The sequence below is a fragment of the Nerophis lumbriciformis genome, linkage group LG18, assembly GCF_033978685.3.
Source record: "Nerophis lumbriciformis linkage group LG18, RoL_Nlum_v2.1, whole genome shotgun sequence".
Classification (NCBI taxonomy): domain Eukaryota; kingdom Metazoa; phylum Chordata; class Actinopteri; order Syngnathiformes; family Syngnathidae; genus Nerophis; species Nerophis lumbriciformis.
The window spans coordinates 18,866,724-18,880,959 of record NC_084565.2 but is presented as its reverse complement, the minus strand read 5'-3'; the positions used below and the strand labels follow the sequence as shown (position 1 = coordinate 18,880,959).

At 38.8% G+C, this 14,236-nt stretch overlaps 1 protein-coding gene across 1 annotated transcript in view; it reads left to right on the top strand.

Moving 5' to 3' along the window:
* cacna1ea (calcium channel, voltage-dependent, R type, alpha 1E subunit a) overlaps positions 1–14,236 on the top strand; it is a 239,795-nt gene that overhangs the window by 186,841 nt on the left and 38,718 nt on the right. Inside the window, exons 28-37 of the mRNA XM_061977792.2 lie at positions 779–939; positions 2,287–2,424; positions 4,834–5,035; positions 5,316–5,480; positions 8,178–8,288; positions 8,362–8,442; positions 8,636–8,821; positions 10,693–10,784; positions 13,789–13,963; positions 14,036–14,163. Of these exons, the coding sequence (XP_061833776.2) occupies positions 779–939; positions 2,287–2,424; positions 4,834–5,035; positions 5,316–5,480; positions 8,178–8,288; positions 8,362–8,442; positions 8,636–8,821; positions 10,693–10,784; positions 13,789–13,963; positions 14,036–14,163 (1,439 nt within the window). The remainder of the gene's footprint in view (positions 1–778; positions 940–2,286; positions 2,425–4,833; positions 5,036–5,315; positions 5,481–8,177; positions 8,289–8,361; positions 8,443–8,635; positions 8,822–10,692; positions 10,785–13,788; positions 13,964–14,035; positions 14,164–14,236) is intronic.

The window sequence follows — 14,236 nt, the reverse complement described above, 5'->3', positions numbered from 1 at the left end:
GATATCCGATATTCCGATATTGTCCAACTCTTTAATTACCAATACCGATATCAACCGATATATGCAGTCGTGGAATTAACACATTATTATGCCTAATTTGGACAACCAGGTATGGTGAAGATAAGGTACTTTTTAAAAAAATTTATAAAATAAAATAAATAAATTAAAAACATTTTCTTGAATAAAAAACAAAGTAAAACAATATAAAAACAGTTACATAGAAACTAGTAATTAATGAAAATGAGTAAAATTAACTGTTAAGGGTTAGTACTATTAGTGGACAAGCAGCACGCACAATCATGTGTGCTTACGGACTGTATCCCTAGCAGACTGTATTGATATATATTGATATATAATGTAGGAACCAGAATATTAATAACAGAAAGAAACAACCCTTTTGTGTGAATGAGTGTAAATGGGGGAGGGAGGTTTTTTTGGGTTGGTGCACTAATTGTAAGTGTATCTTGTGTTTTTTATGTTGATTTAATAAAAATTTTTAAAAAATTTAAAATTAAAAAAAAAAAAAAAAAACGATACCGATGATTTCCGATATTACATTTTAACGCATTTATCGGCCGATAATATCGGCAGGCCGATGATAATAATAGTCAAACAATTAAATAGATATTCATACAATAAAAGCTGTTAAGTCATTTTCAGAGGATAGTACATTTATACTGCTATACAAGCTTTACACTGACTTCTCTAAACTATATCATTAGCTCTCCAGTGTTATCCCTGGTGAAGAGCTGTTGTAATCTTGTGTCTTTGCCTCTAGGCTGTGTTCGACTGCGTGGTGACATCTCTGAAAAATGTCTTCAACATCCTGATTGTTTACAAGCTGTTCATGTTCATCTTCGCCGTCATCGCTGTGCAGCTCTTCAAAGGGAAGTTCTTCTACTGCAACGACAGCTCCAAGGACACAGAGAAAGACTGCCAGTAATAACTCGTACTCTCTTTCGTCTGCTGCTCATTTGCATAGTTTATACCAGTGGTTCTCAACCTTTTTTCAGTGATGTACCCCCTGTGAATTTTTTTTAAATTCAAGTACCCCCTAATCAGAGCAAAGCATTTTTGGTTGAAAAAAAGAGATAAAGAAGTAAAATACAGCACTATGTCATCAGTTTCTTATTTATTAAATTGTATAACAGTGCAAAATATTGCTCAGTTGTAGTGGTCTTTCTTGAACTACTTGGGAAAAAAAGATAGGTTTTTATTTATATTTATAAAGGATTTTTGAATTGTTGCTATTTTTAGAATATTAAAAAAAAATCTCACGTACCTCTTGGCATACCTTCAAGTACCCCCAGGGGTACGCATACCCCCATTTGAGAACCACTGGTTTATACGACACCTTCCTATATACACAACTTTAGAGGCATAGTTATAGTTTTTATTCTTGGTGGAATTCCAAGTTATATGATCTCAGGGACATTTCTGTTTTGAGCAAATCTGGGCAAATTAAGGCCCAGGGGCCACATGCAGCCCGTTAAGCTTTTCAATCTGTCCCTCCGGACATTCCCAAATATATTTTTTAGATATTTCAGATGGAAACTGTAGCTGCCATTATGATGTGCAGTGATGTTTTCAAATTACCATAAGTCTTAAACCATACAAAGTATTTCAATGGTTGGAATCTGCGCTTTTACACGATATACTAGTTACTATGGTAATCTAATTAGTTACTATGGTAATCTAAGTCACAGCGGCTCAGACGAGGCACCAAGCAGTGTGGGTGGGGAGCGTTTCCACAGAGTGTTTCCAGAGCGGCCAGCATGAAATGAGGGTGTCAGGGACAGACGCGGAAGGAGATTTTTACAACAAAGCTTAGTGATATATCAGATACATCAAATTGTAGGTGGTGTTTTTTTTACCCATATGTCGATCGAGAGGGGGTGTGACGTTCTTATGTTGTCAATATTCAGTGTTTTATTGTTCATAGTTAATATTGTAAATCCCAACTCTCTTTATTTTCATGAACATTTTGGGTGTCTCATTCAGTAAAAAAAATTGAAATACCATTCCATTTTTTAAGGCGGTTTGTAATAACGTTTTTAGCATTCAATCAGACATTATTGTGAGGTTTTGTATTAGTGTTCCTAAAAATAGATATACTGGCCCCCAGACACATTTTATTCTCTAAATCTGGCCCCCCGAGTCAAAATAATTGCCCTGGCCTAGTGTATTATAAACAACAAGAGCATGTTATCTAGGTTTGCAATGTAAAGAGATGTACCAAAACCATGGTTATTATTATTGAAATCTTCTGTGGTCTCCCACCTCCAGGGGTTACTATATCGACTATGGGAAGGACAAGAAAGAGGTGAAGAAACGGGACTGGAAGAGACACGAGTTCCACTACGACAACGTCATCTGGGCTCTGCTGACTCTCTTCACAGTGTCTACAGGAGAAGGCTGGCCTCAGTCAGTTCCTGCATGTTTTTCCCCCATTTATGATCAATTTAATAGTAACTTTTTAACTAATAGAAAATGTCAAGCCAAATCTTTAATAGACAAAATATGACTATGCTTAACAAATTGTGACATTCAACTCACAGTAAAGTTGCACTATATTTTACTGATAGTGGTTCAATGATTTGCAAATCCTTTTCAACTTATATTCAATTGAATAGACTGCAAAGACAAGATATTTTAATGTTCGAACTGAGAAAGGTAGTTTTTTTTGCAAATAATCATCAATTTAGAATTTAATGGCAACAACACATTGCAAAAAAGTTGTCACAGGGGCATTTTTACCACTGTGTTACATGGCCTTTCCTTTTAACAACACTCAGTAAACATTTGGGAACTGAGGAGACCAATTTTTGAAGCTTTTTAGGTGGAATTATTTCCCATTCTTGCTTGATGTACAGTTTAAGTTGTTCAACAGTCTGGGGTCTCCGTTGTGGTATTTTAGGCTTCATAATGCGCCACACATTTTCAATGGGAGACAGGTCTGGACTACAGGCAGGCCAGTCTAGTACCCGCACTCTTATACTACGATGCCACGCTGTTGTATCAAGTGCAGAATGTGGCTTGGCATTGTCTTCCTGAAATAAGCAGGGGCGTCCATGAAAAAGACATTGCTTGGATGGAAACATATGTTGCGCCAAAACCTGTATGTACCTTTGAGCATTAATGGTGCCTTCACATATGTGTAAGTTACCCATGCCTTGGGCACTAATACACCCCCATACCATCACAGATGCTGGCTTTTGAACTTTGCGCCTATACCAGTCTGGATGGTTCTTTTCTTTTCCCGACATCCACAGTTTTCAAAAACAATTTGAAATGTGGACTCGTCAGACCACAGAACACTCTTACACTTTGCATCAGTCCATCTTAGATGAGCTCGGGCCCAGCGAATCCGGTAGTGTTTCTGGGTGTTGTTGATAAATGGCTTTCGCTTCGCATAGTAGAGTTTTAATTTGCACTTATACATGTAGCGACCAACTGTAGTTACTGACAGTGGTTTTCTTAAGTGTTCCTGAGCCCATGTGGTGATATTCTTTACACACTGATGTCCCTTTTTGATGCAGTACCGCCTGAGGGATCGAAGGTCATGGGCATTGCCGCTTACGTGCAGTGATTTCTCGAGATTCTCTGAACCTTTTGATGATATTACAGACCGTAGATGGTAAAATCCCTAAATTCCTTGCAAAAGCTCATTGAGAATTGTTCTTAAACTGTTCGACAATTTGCTCACGCATTTGTTCACAAAGTGGTGACCCCCACCCCAGCCTTGTTTGTGAATGACTGAGCATTTCATGGAAGCTGCTTTTATACCCAATCATGGCACCCACCTGTTCCCAATTAGCCTGTTCACCTGTGGGATGTTCCAAATAAGTGTTTGATGAGCATTCCTCAACTTTCTCAGTCTTTTTTGCCACTTTTGCTAGCTTTTTTGAAACATGATGCAGGCATCAAATTCCAAATGAGCTAATATTTGCAAAAAATAACAAAGTTTACCAGTTCGAACGTTAAGTATTTTGTCGTTGCAGTCTATTCAATTGAATGTAGGTTGAAAAGGATTTGCAAATCATTGTGTTCTGTTTTTTTTACGATTTACACAACGTGCCAACTTCACTGGTTTTGGGTTTTGTTTTACAAACTTTGCAGATAAATACAATTTGCGATATTAATAATACTATCAATATGAGACAATGCATACACAACTGCAAACAAAATTCAAATTAATAAACACAGTGTTTCATTATCTGACAATATCAATGAAAACTAAGCATTATCAAGTATATCACAGTTTCTACCTTTAATATTGCTTGTTTAGATTGTTATTAGTTTAAGAAAATGTTTATCAGCCCTTTGAGACTTTTGTGATTTAGGGCTATATAAATAAACATTGATTGATTGATTGATTGATATTATTGTGTTAATTTGCAGTGGTGTGAAAAAGTAAAAACACCGCAAAGTGGCCATATAGTTAAAAGTTAAAGTAACAATGATTGTCACACACACACTAGGTGTGGCAAAATTATTCTCTGCATTTGACCCATCACCCTTGATCACCCCCTGGGAGGTGAGGGGAGCAGTGAGCAGCAGCGGTGGCCGCGCCCGGGAATCAGTTTTGGTGATTTAACCCCCAATTCCAACCCTTGATGCTGAGTGTCAAGCAGGGAGGTAATGGGTCCCATTTTTATTGTCTTTGGTATGACTCGGCCGGGGTTTGAACTCACGACCTACTGATCTCAGGGCGGACACTCTAACCACTAGGCCACTGAGTTGCCTAGTGCAAATATAATGCACATTTTTCCTTAATTCACAAGAAATTAGAATAGATTTCGCCGTTATAAGCCCACTATTGTTTTTCTCCAGGGTCCTGCAGCACTCGGTGGACGTGACAGAGGAAGACAGGGGGCCAAGTCATAGCAACAGGATGGAGATGTCGATCTTCTACGTCATTTACTTTGTAGTCTTTCCTTTCTTCTTTGTCAACATCTTTGTGGCTCTCATCATCATCACCTTTCAGGAGCAGGGGGATAAGATGATGGAGGAGTGCAGCCTGGAGAAAAATGAGGTTAAAGAAGGCAGACATATTCCATTTTCATCAAAGCATAGTAATGTAAAGTAAAATAACAAAGTGTGCAGACTTTATCTGAACAATCTCCTGGGTTCCCACTGTGATACTGATATTGCAGCTATGAATGATAACTTTTTAAATAAATAATATAACGGTCACTTTAAGAAGAAATGCTGGGATTATTGTATTTGCATTCACAATGAATGCAGGTTCACATTAACCATGGATGTCATTTGCACTGTTTATCCATCTGCTTTTTTCTTTTTGTTCATTTTAGAGGGCGTGCATCGACTTTGCCATCGGTGCTAAGCCGCTGACCCGTTACATGCCCCAAAACCGCCACACCTTCCAGTATCGTCTGTGGCATTTTGTGGTCTCACCCTCTTTTGAGTACACCGTCCTGGCTATGATCGCTCTCAACACCATTGTATTGATGATGAAGGTAAAAATCTGCATGAAGAAAAATCAAACTATCATCCATTACTGTCTGATTAGTTATTTTGATTCAAAACAGGTAGTTAGGAGTACTGTGATATACAAAACCCAAAACCAGTGAAGTTGGCACATTGTGTAAACTAAATAAAAACTGAATATAATGATTGGTAAATCCTTTTCAACCTATATTCAATTGAATAGACTGCAAAGACAAGATACTTAATGTTCGAACTGGTAAACTTGGTTATTTTTTGCAAATATTACCTCATTTGGAAATGGATGCCTGCAACATGTTTAAAAAAAGTTGGCATAAGTGGCAAAAAAGACTGAGAAAGTTGAGGAATGCTAATCAAACACTTATTTGGAACATCCCACAGGTGAACAGGCTAATTGGGAACAGGTGGGTGCCATGATTGGGTATAAAAGCAGCTTCCATGAAATGCTCAGTCATTCACAAACAAAAATGGGGCGAGGGTCACCACTTTGTTCGACAATTTGCTAACGCATTTGTTCACAGTTTAAGAACAACATTTTGTCAACGAGCTGTTGCAAGGAATTTAGGGATTTCACCATCTACGGTCCGTAATATCATCAAAAGGTTCAGAGAATCTGGAGAAATCACTGCACGTAAGCGATGATATTACGGACCTTCAATCCCTCAGGCGGTACTGCCTCTAAAAGCGACATCAGTGTGTAAAGGATATCACCACATGGGCTCAGGAACACTTCAGAAAACCACTGTCAGTAACTACAGTTTGTCGCTACATCTGTAAGTGCAAGTTAGAACTCTACTAAGCAAAGCAAAAGTCATTTATCAACAACACCCAGAAACGCCGCCGACTTCACTGGGCCCGAGCATATCTAAGATGGACTCATGCAAAGTCTAAAAGTTTTCTGTGGTCTGACGAATCCACATTTCAAATTGTTTTTGGAAACTGTGGACGTTGTTTCCTCCAGAACAAAGAGGAAAAGAACCATCCGGATTGTTTTAGGTGCAAAATTCAAAACCTAGCATCTGTGACGTATGGGGTTGTATTAGTGCCCAAGGCATGGGTAACAACAATGGGTACATCTGTGAATGCACCATTAATGCTGAAAGGTACATAAAGGTTTTGGAGCAACATATGTTGCAATCCGAGCACGACTTTTTAATGGACGCCCCTGCTTATTTCAGCAAAACAATGCCAAGCCACATTCTGCACGTGTTACAACAGCATGTTTTCGTAGTAAAAGAGTGCGGGTACTAGACTGGCCTGCCTGTAGTCCAGACCTGTCTCCCATTGAAAATGTGTGGCGCATTATGAAGCCTAAAATACCAAAACAGAGACCCCGAACTGCTAAACAACTTAAGCTGTACATCAAGCAAGAATGGGAAATAATTCCACCTGAAAAGCTTCAAAAATTGGTCTCCATAGTGTTGTTAAAAGGAAAGGCCATGTGACACAGTGGTAAAATGGCCCTGTGCCAACTTTTTTGCAATGTGTTGATGCCATTAAATTCTAAGTTAATTATTATTTGCAAAAAAAAGATATGTTTCTCCGTTTGAACATTAAGTATCTTGTCTTTGCAGTCTATTCAATTGAATATAAGTTGAAAAGGATTTGCAAATCATTGTATTCTGTTTTCAGTTACGATTTACACCACATGCCAACTTCAGTAGTTTTGGGTTTTGTAGAACTTGACAATGAAATTAACATTTTGACAAGATAATGAGCATAGAAACGTGGATATTGCTCTGATTTATTATTTGTGTTGCACATGTTTACCTTTGTGCCCAATAAAAAATGTTTGTTTCCTACACTGCAAGAATTGAAATATATAATAATAAATATCTAAAATCTAGGTAAAAATCTAAACAAAAAAACATGTTTGAGCAATTTGCTTATTTTAAGTAACTGTACTAAAATCTGAGATATCTTATTCATTTATTTTTAGATATATGTCATAAAATGTAAATAAGCTGCCAACAGAATAGAAAAATTGGATGTCATTTTTTACTTATTTTGTCTAATCTTCTTTTCTGGTTGGCAGGTTTTTGTGGCTTATCTTAGGTCACAAAGTACAGTATATCTCTAGCTGGGCTGACATAGTAAGAAAACATATTTATTTCAGTTTATGCAGTGTAATTCAGCTAAACTGCCCAGCATAGCAAAAAAGGGACATGGGGAACTGGCAGCAACATCATTTTTTTTATTATTCACCACAGCACCATATGGTTGGATACAAGCTAAATCATAGGATAATCTCTTCTGTGGAGATGAGCAACTTCTTGCAAGAAATATGGATGGAATTATTTTGCTATCCCACCTTATGTCGCCCCCACTGTGATTTCTGTGTATTGACATTTTTTCTCCAGGACTGTCACTGCTTTTTATTTCATGAAATTGTCTTTTTTCCCCCCTTGGGTCGCTCAGACAGACAGATGCCGGGTGACTCAGCCTGTATTAAATATTGATCAGTAATGTCCAGGGGCTGCTATTTAGCATGACCTCATTAACCGTGGCAGCCGACCCCGGAGGAATGACTCCTTTTTATAGTGCAACAGATGAGGGGTGCAGAGACTTGTGGTTATTATTTATGGGTGTGGAGGAATCTTCCATCAAACCTGTGCATGTGCAGATTGCACACTGATGATGCTTGAACTTGAACTGATCACCCTTCTCATTTGCTTGTATTTTAACTCCTGTTGTTTATGTGTTCTTAGTATTATTCAGCCCCGCCCGCCTATGAAGCAGTACTCAAGCACCTGAACACAGCGTTCACTGTTCTCTTCTCTGTTGAATGCATCCTGAAGATAATGGCCTTTGGTTTACTGGTGAGAAAAAAACATACATTAATATGATGTTACTTAAAACAACTCCAACCGTCAATCTTTTGTGTGTCCACAGAATTACTTTCGGGACACATGGAACATTTTTGACTTCATCACCGTCCTTGGCAGCATTACTGAGATTATAGTCGACTTGCAGGTACAAAAGAGAAAATCCCTCCATTGGCTCTTTCACAAAGAGATTCCACAATTACGGCATCGGGACATGTTCGTTGGGATAGGTTCAAGCCCACTCATGACCAGCAGAGGCAGCTGAAGACTAAAAAAATTCATAACATCTCGTAATGTACTAATGTTAATTGTATATTTTTTTTCCATTTTCCTTCCGCTAGTTCGTGGACACATTCAACATGAGTTTCTTGAAGCTGTTCCGAGCAGCACGTCTGATCAAACTGCTGAGACAAGGCTACACCATACGCATCCTTCTGTGGACCTTTGTGCAGTCCTTCAAAGCGTTACCTTACGTTTGCTTGCTCATCGCCATGCTGTTCTTTATCTACGCCATCATAGGCATGCAGGTCAGACGCTCTTTTTGCATTTTTTATATGTTGCATACACTTGAATTACCTTAAATGCTCCAATCAACACCTCTATTCAAATAGAATTGTGGCCACGTAAGCAAATAGAAAAAAGGGTTAAAAAAAACAAAAACAAAAAACATTGTCATTAACGTCTCTGGCTGTTGGCTTGACTTGACTTTTTTTTTCAAAACAGGGACAGTACATATTGATGAACACACAAGTGTATATATGCAACATTGTCGCCAGTAGCTAATTTCCATCTTTCGTCCCTGCGGCAATTCACAGAACACCACCAAAAACAAGAGGACAACAAGGCCATGTACAACAATAAAACAATATGTGGAAGTCGCTTCCGAGCAGTTCCACTGTAGACACGGCACAAGAGCCAAGCGTGCAGTTTTTAACAAAGGTTTTGATGTATATAGGTTTTCTCAAAAGTCTTTCTCCCCCAGAACGTGACTTTTCAGTCATGTCCGTATCCTTTCTCCTCTTCTGCTCCTGGCGGCTTACTGTTAAAGACAACAGATGATTAGATTAACACGTACCACCTGTGAAATCTAATCACCTGCCGGCTGTGTCTCGCCGTCAGCACTGCCACGCCCCCGTCTGATGGTGCTCTGTCCTCAGCACCATGGACAGAGGCGGTGACCTTTGCTCCTGCAGGCAGCGCTGGCCACATCTCCCTCCACACAATACTAATAGCAAGTAGAGTAGGACAAAAAAAAAAAATTACTAAGCAATCAAGTGACCACAGAACGTTGGATTTAAGTGTATGAGTGCTAAAGTGCTTGAGTGTTAAGTGATACAAAAAGAAAATTGCATATTGCCCGTTACAAAGTGTTAAATAATGGCGTTATATTTGTTTGTTAATTGTAAGGTCGCAAAGTGTCATGATCTGTTACCTGGGTCGCGGCTTGATGTATGTTTTGTGGGGCCTTTTTCCTATGTAAGTCTGTTTCCGTGCTCTACCCTCTTTCCTTTCTGTCATGATTGGTATAACAGACAGCTTCGTGCCTGGAGCTTTGTATAACGTTTAGAAGTGAAAGCCTTACATCTTTACACCTAAATAGTTTGACTCATGTCTTATTGTGTGCCTTATTAATGTCTGACTCTAATATTTGATCCTTTTTTAATTATTTGTACATTTTAAATCATATTAGTTGTTTGTTGATGATTTGTACATTTTTATTTCAATGGAAAATGTTAACTTCTATATGTTGTGTTTGAATCATTGTTAATGTGATCATGTGCTTACTCCACATTGTTTTCTAGCAAATTGCCTAATGTGGCAAATGTTGGTCTGCATTTCTCCCTTTTCTTAGCATTTTACAATGTCTAATTTTCACTAAGCTTTCACTCCCTTGGACACACTGCCATCAGAAGACTTTGCCTTACACTCGGGAAACAGTAAATGGCAAAAAGATAACAAAAATAGAACAAAGGTGACACCTTCTTTTTTGTAGTGGCGCATGACGTTTTATTGCAATTAAATGGCTATATTTTTCTTTTTTTGTAATATAATTAATGTGTACACTACAAATAATTTATTGGAGTGTGTCATAACTACAAAGCATTGTAACACAAAACGTGACTAAGAAACGTTTCCCGTACGACTCAAAGGGCCAGCTACATTTTTCTTTCTACTATGTTAATGCTCTCTAAATCATTATCAAAGTAAAAAAAAAAAAAGTTAATAACAGTTAAAATGGAATAAAATAGCAACGTCTCTCCAGTTATCACCTGGTTCCATTTAAACACAATTTATGGTTTAGGTAGGGCCCTGGCTATAATTGGAGCATTTAAGGTATTTGTTTTTTTACTGCAAGCTGGTTGTTTGTTGATGTTATTGTTGACACCATGTGACTCAGGTGTTTGGGAACATTAAGCTGAATGAAGAGACACACATTAACCAACACAACAACTTCAAGTCCTTCTCTGGTGCTCTGATGCTGCTCTTCAGGTAAAAGACGACTTTTATAACTACAACTATGGAATGTATTGAGTTTTAATTTACCATATTTTCCAGACCATAGATTTGAATGGTCTATTTTAGACCTTTTTCATATATAAGATTATAGATTATAGGGCGCATTAAAGGAGTCATATTATTATTATTATTATTATTATTTTTCTAAATGTAAAACACTTCCTTGTGGTCTACATAACATGTAATGGTGGTTCTTTGGTCAAAATGTTGCATAGATTATGTTTTACAGATCATCTTCAAGTCGCTTGCTGACAGTCTCTTCCGGGTGCGCCGTTTTGTGGGCGGTCTTATTTACGTGGCTCACCTACGGCGGCATCTTCTCCCGGCCATCTTTGTTGTAGCGGTGTAGCGTGCAAGGACGGGAAAGGAAGAAGTGTCAAAAGATGGAGCTAACTTTTAATGACATTCAGACTTTACTTAAATCAATAACAAAGCAGCATCTCCTCATCCGGAAACAATAACAAGGCCGGAAATGTGTCCCGTGAAAAACCGTCTGACCGAAACTCTCTAATAACTAAAGTTCCTTGGGTGAATAATGTAAACTCACTACACCGGTATGTTTCAGGGCTTTAATGGCGAGTTTACTGACAGATTTAAGTAAGAACTTTACACTACTTTATATTAGAAATGGCAACAGTGGAGGATGAATATCCCATAACAAGAAGATAGAGAAAAAGAAGAAGCTTACCGACTACGGCACGGACTACAAAGGCGGACTCGCGCAATTTTTCAGGACTTATGCGGTTCCCAAATACAGATCAGCAGGTACCAGAAGGTAAAAAAAAGTTGCTTTTGCATAATATTGTTAAACAACGCCAGATAATATGTCTTACCTTATACACACATCTTAAAAAATACTTGTATGTTTAATGCGCCGACATCAAGCGGTGCAGCTTCATAGCTTACCAAAGTTGTACTAAAACATCTTGATAGATTTTTGAGCGCCGTGTGTAATGTTCTATATCAGGGTGTCAAACTCAAATACAGAGAGGGCCAAAATTTAAAACTGAACAAAGCCGCGGGCCAAGCTTGAACAAATTAACCTTTTAATAGCGACCCAAACAAGTTTTGCATTGAATATTGAACAAGTAAGGCTTATATAACTATAGTGACATGCAAAATCGAGTTTCAAATAATAATAATAATAATAATAATAATTAAAAAATATCAATGGCATATCAAATACAATTTAAATAAAAATGTAATGCCTCTTTTCTATTTGCAGCCTTCTGAGGTAAATATCAACATTAACTTTTTCCACAGGCTAATAAATTTGAAAATAAAATAACAATGAATAAAACAACCATTCAGGACTTTAAACTGCTCAGTTTGCAACACACTGATCTAATCTGATGTGCCCAAGCCATCTTTTCTTGGATGCTAGTTCATTAATGTCGGGGCTCAGGCTTTGAGCTGAGACAACCTTCATTATCGAACGAAGGTGTTCATCAGTCATTATATCTCGTAGTCCACCCGGACCACAGTCTTGGGCGTGCCTTAAAGGCACTGCCTTTAACGTCCTCTACGAGCTGTCGTCACGTCCGCTTTTCATCCATTCTAACAACGTGCCGGCCCAGTCACAAAATATGTGCGGCTTCTGTACGTGCACACACGTGAATGCAACGTATACTTGATCAACAGCGATACACGTTACACTGAGGGTGGCCGTATAAACAACTTTAACACTGTTAGAAATATACGCCACACTGTGAATCCACACCAAAAATACACCCCCGCTACCACCAAACCCACCCCCCCCCCACACACACACACACACACACACACACACACACACACACCTTGTAGCGTCCCGGAAGAGTTAGTACTGCAAAGGATTCTGGGTATTTGTTCTGTTGGGTTTATGTTGTGTTACGGTGCGGATGTTCTCCCGAAATGTGTTTGCCATTCTTGTTTGGTGTGGGTTCACAGGGTGGCGTATATATCTAACAGTGTTAAAGTTGTTTATACGGCCACCCTCAGTGTGACCTGTATCGCTGTTGATCAAGTATGCATGGCATTCACTTGTGTGTGCGTGCAGAAGCTGCACATATCATGTGACTGGGCCAGCATTTGTTGGACTGGATGAAAAGCGGACGTGACGATCTTCGGGAGGGGCACTGAAATTAGGGAGTCTCCCGGGAGGGTTGGCAAGTATGAGAACTAGCGGTGAATGCAGTGTATATAATCGGCAGGCCAGCTCTAGTGTTAATTTGATATCGCCTCAAGGGCCAAGTGAAATTACACGGCGGGCCAAGTTTGGCCCACGGGCCAGAGTTTGACACCCATGTTCTATATGTTCAATGGAACATATAGAATGTTGGTGTTGTTTACTTGAGTCATATTGCAGTCTACACATATCTCTCATGTGTGACTGCCATCTACTGGTCACACTTATCATTACACCATGTACCAAATAAAATTACTTCGAGGTCTGTAAGCAAAACCAAAATTATTCAGTACATTAGGCGCACCAGGTTATAAGGCGCACTGTCGAGTTTTGAGGGAAAAAAGTTTTAAGTGTGCCTTATAGTCTGGAAAATACAGTATATAAGTTTTTATAGCTTTGTATAACACTATCGCAATGTATTTCATAATTGCACTATTTTTAAAGTAATTTGACTTTTACAGGACTAGAGAAATTCTTCAGTCCTGTAAAAGTCAAATTACTTTAAAAATATATATATATTTTTAATTCAAACATTCTTGGTGTTGACACTAATTCTTAGTCAGGATGCAATGCAATGGGATTTAGTCCAAGATTTAAACTGAGGTTTACTTCACCTGCTGGTATGATGTTGCTAGGTTACAATACGACTTTGCTGACAAAGAGCACCCAAAAGGCCACCTGTTGTAAGGAGCGGATGGATGCTGCAGTAAAGCACTCAACTCCTTAAGTGTTTTCACAATCTGAATCATAAATATGTTGTGACCAAGAGAAGAAAGGGGTGGATTAAATGTGATACGAATGTGTTTGCAGGAGTGCCACAGGGGAGTCCTGGCAGGAGATCATGTTGTCCTGTCTTGGTGGGCAACACTGTGAGGCAGACCCTGCTAACCCTCTGCGGGCCCTGAGCACTGAACAGGAAGGAGGCTGTGGCTCGGATTTCGCCTATTTCTACTTTGTGTCCTTCATCTTCTTCAGCTCCTTCTTGGTAATAAGAGCTGATCTTTTGAGTTTGATCACAGAAAAAGTACACCACCTTCTGTGACCTCTTTCTTTCCAGATGCTTAACTTGTTTGTGGCAGTCATCATGGATAACTTTGAGTATCTGACTCGAGACTCATCCATCCTGGGACCCCATCACTTGGATGAGTTTGTCCGAATCTGGGGGGAGTATGATCGAGCTGCCTGGTCAGTGTCTCTCAGTATTTTGTCATTTAACGCTTCCAACTTGTAATGTTTAGATGTAATAAGGTATGTAATG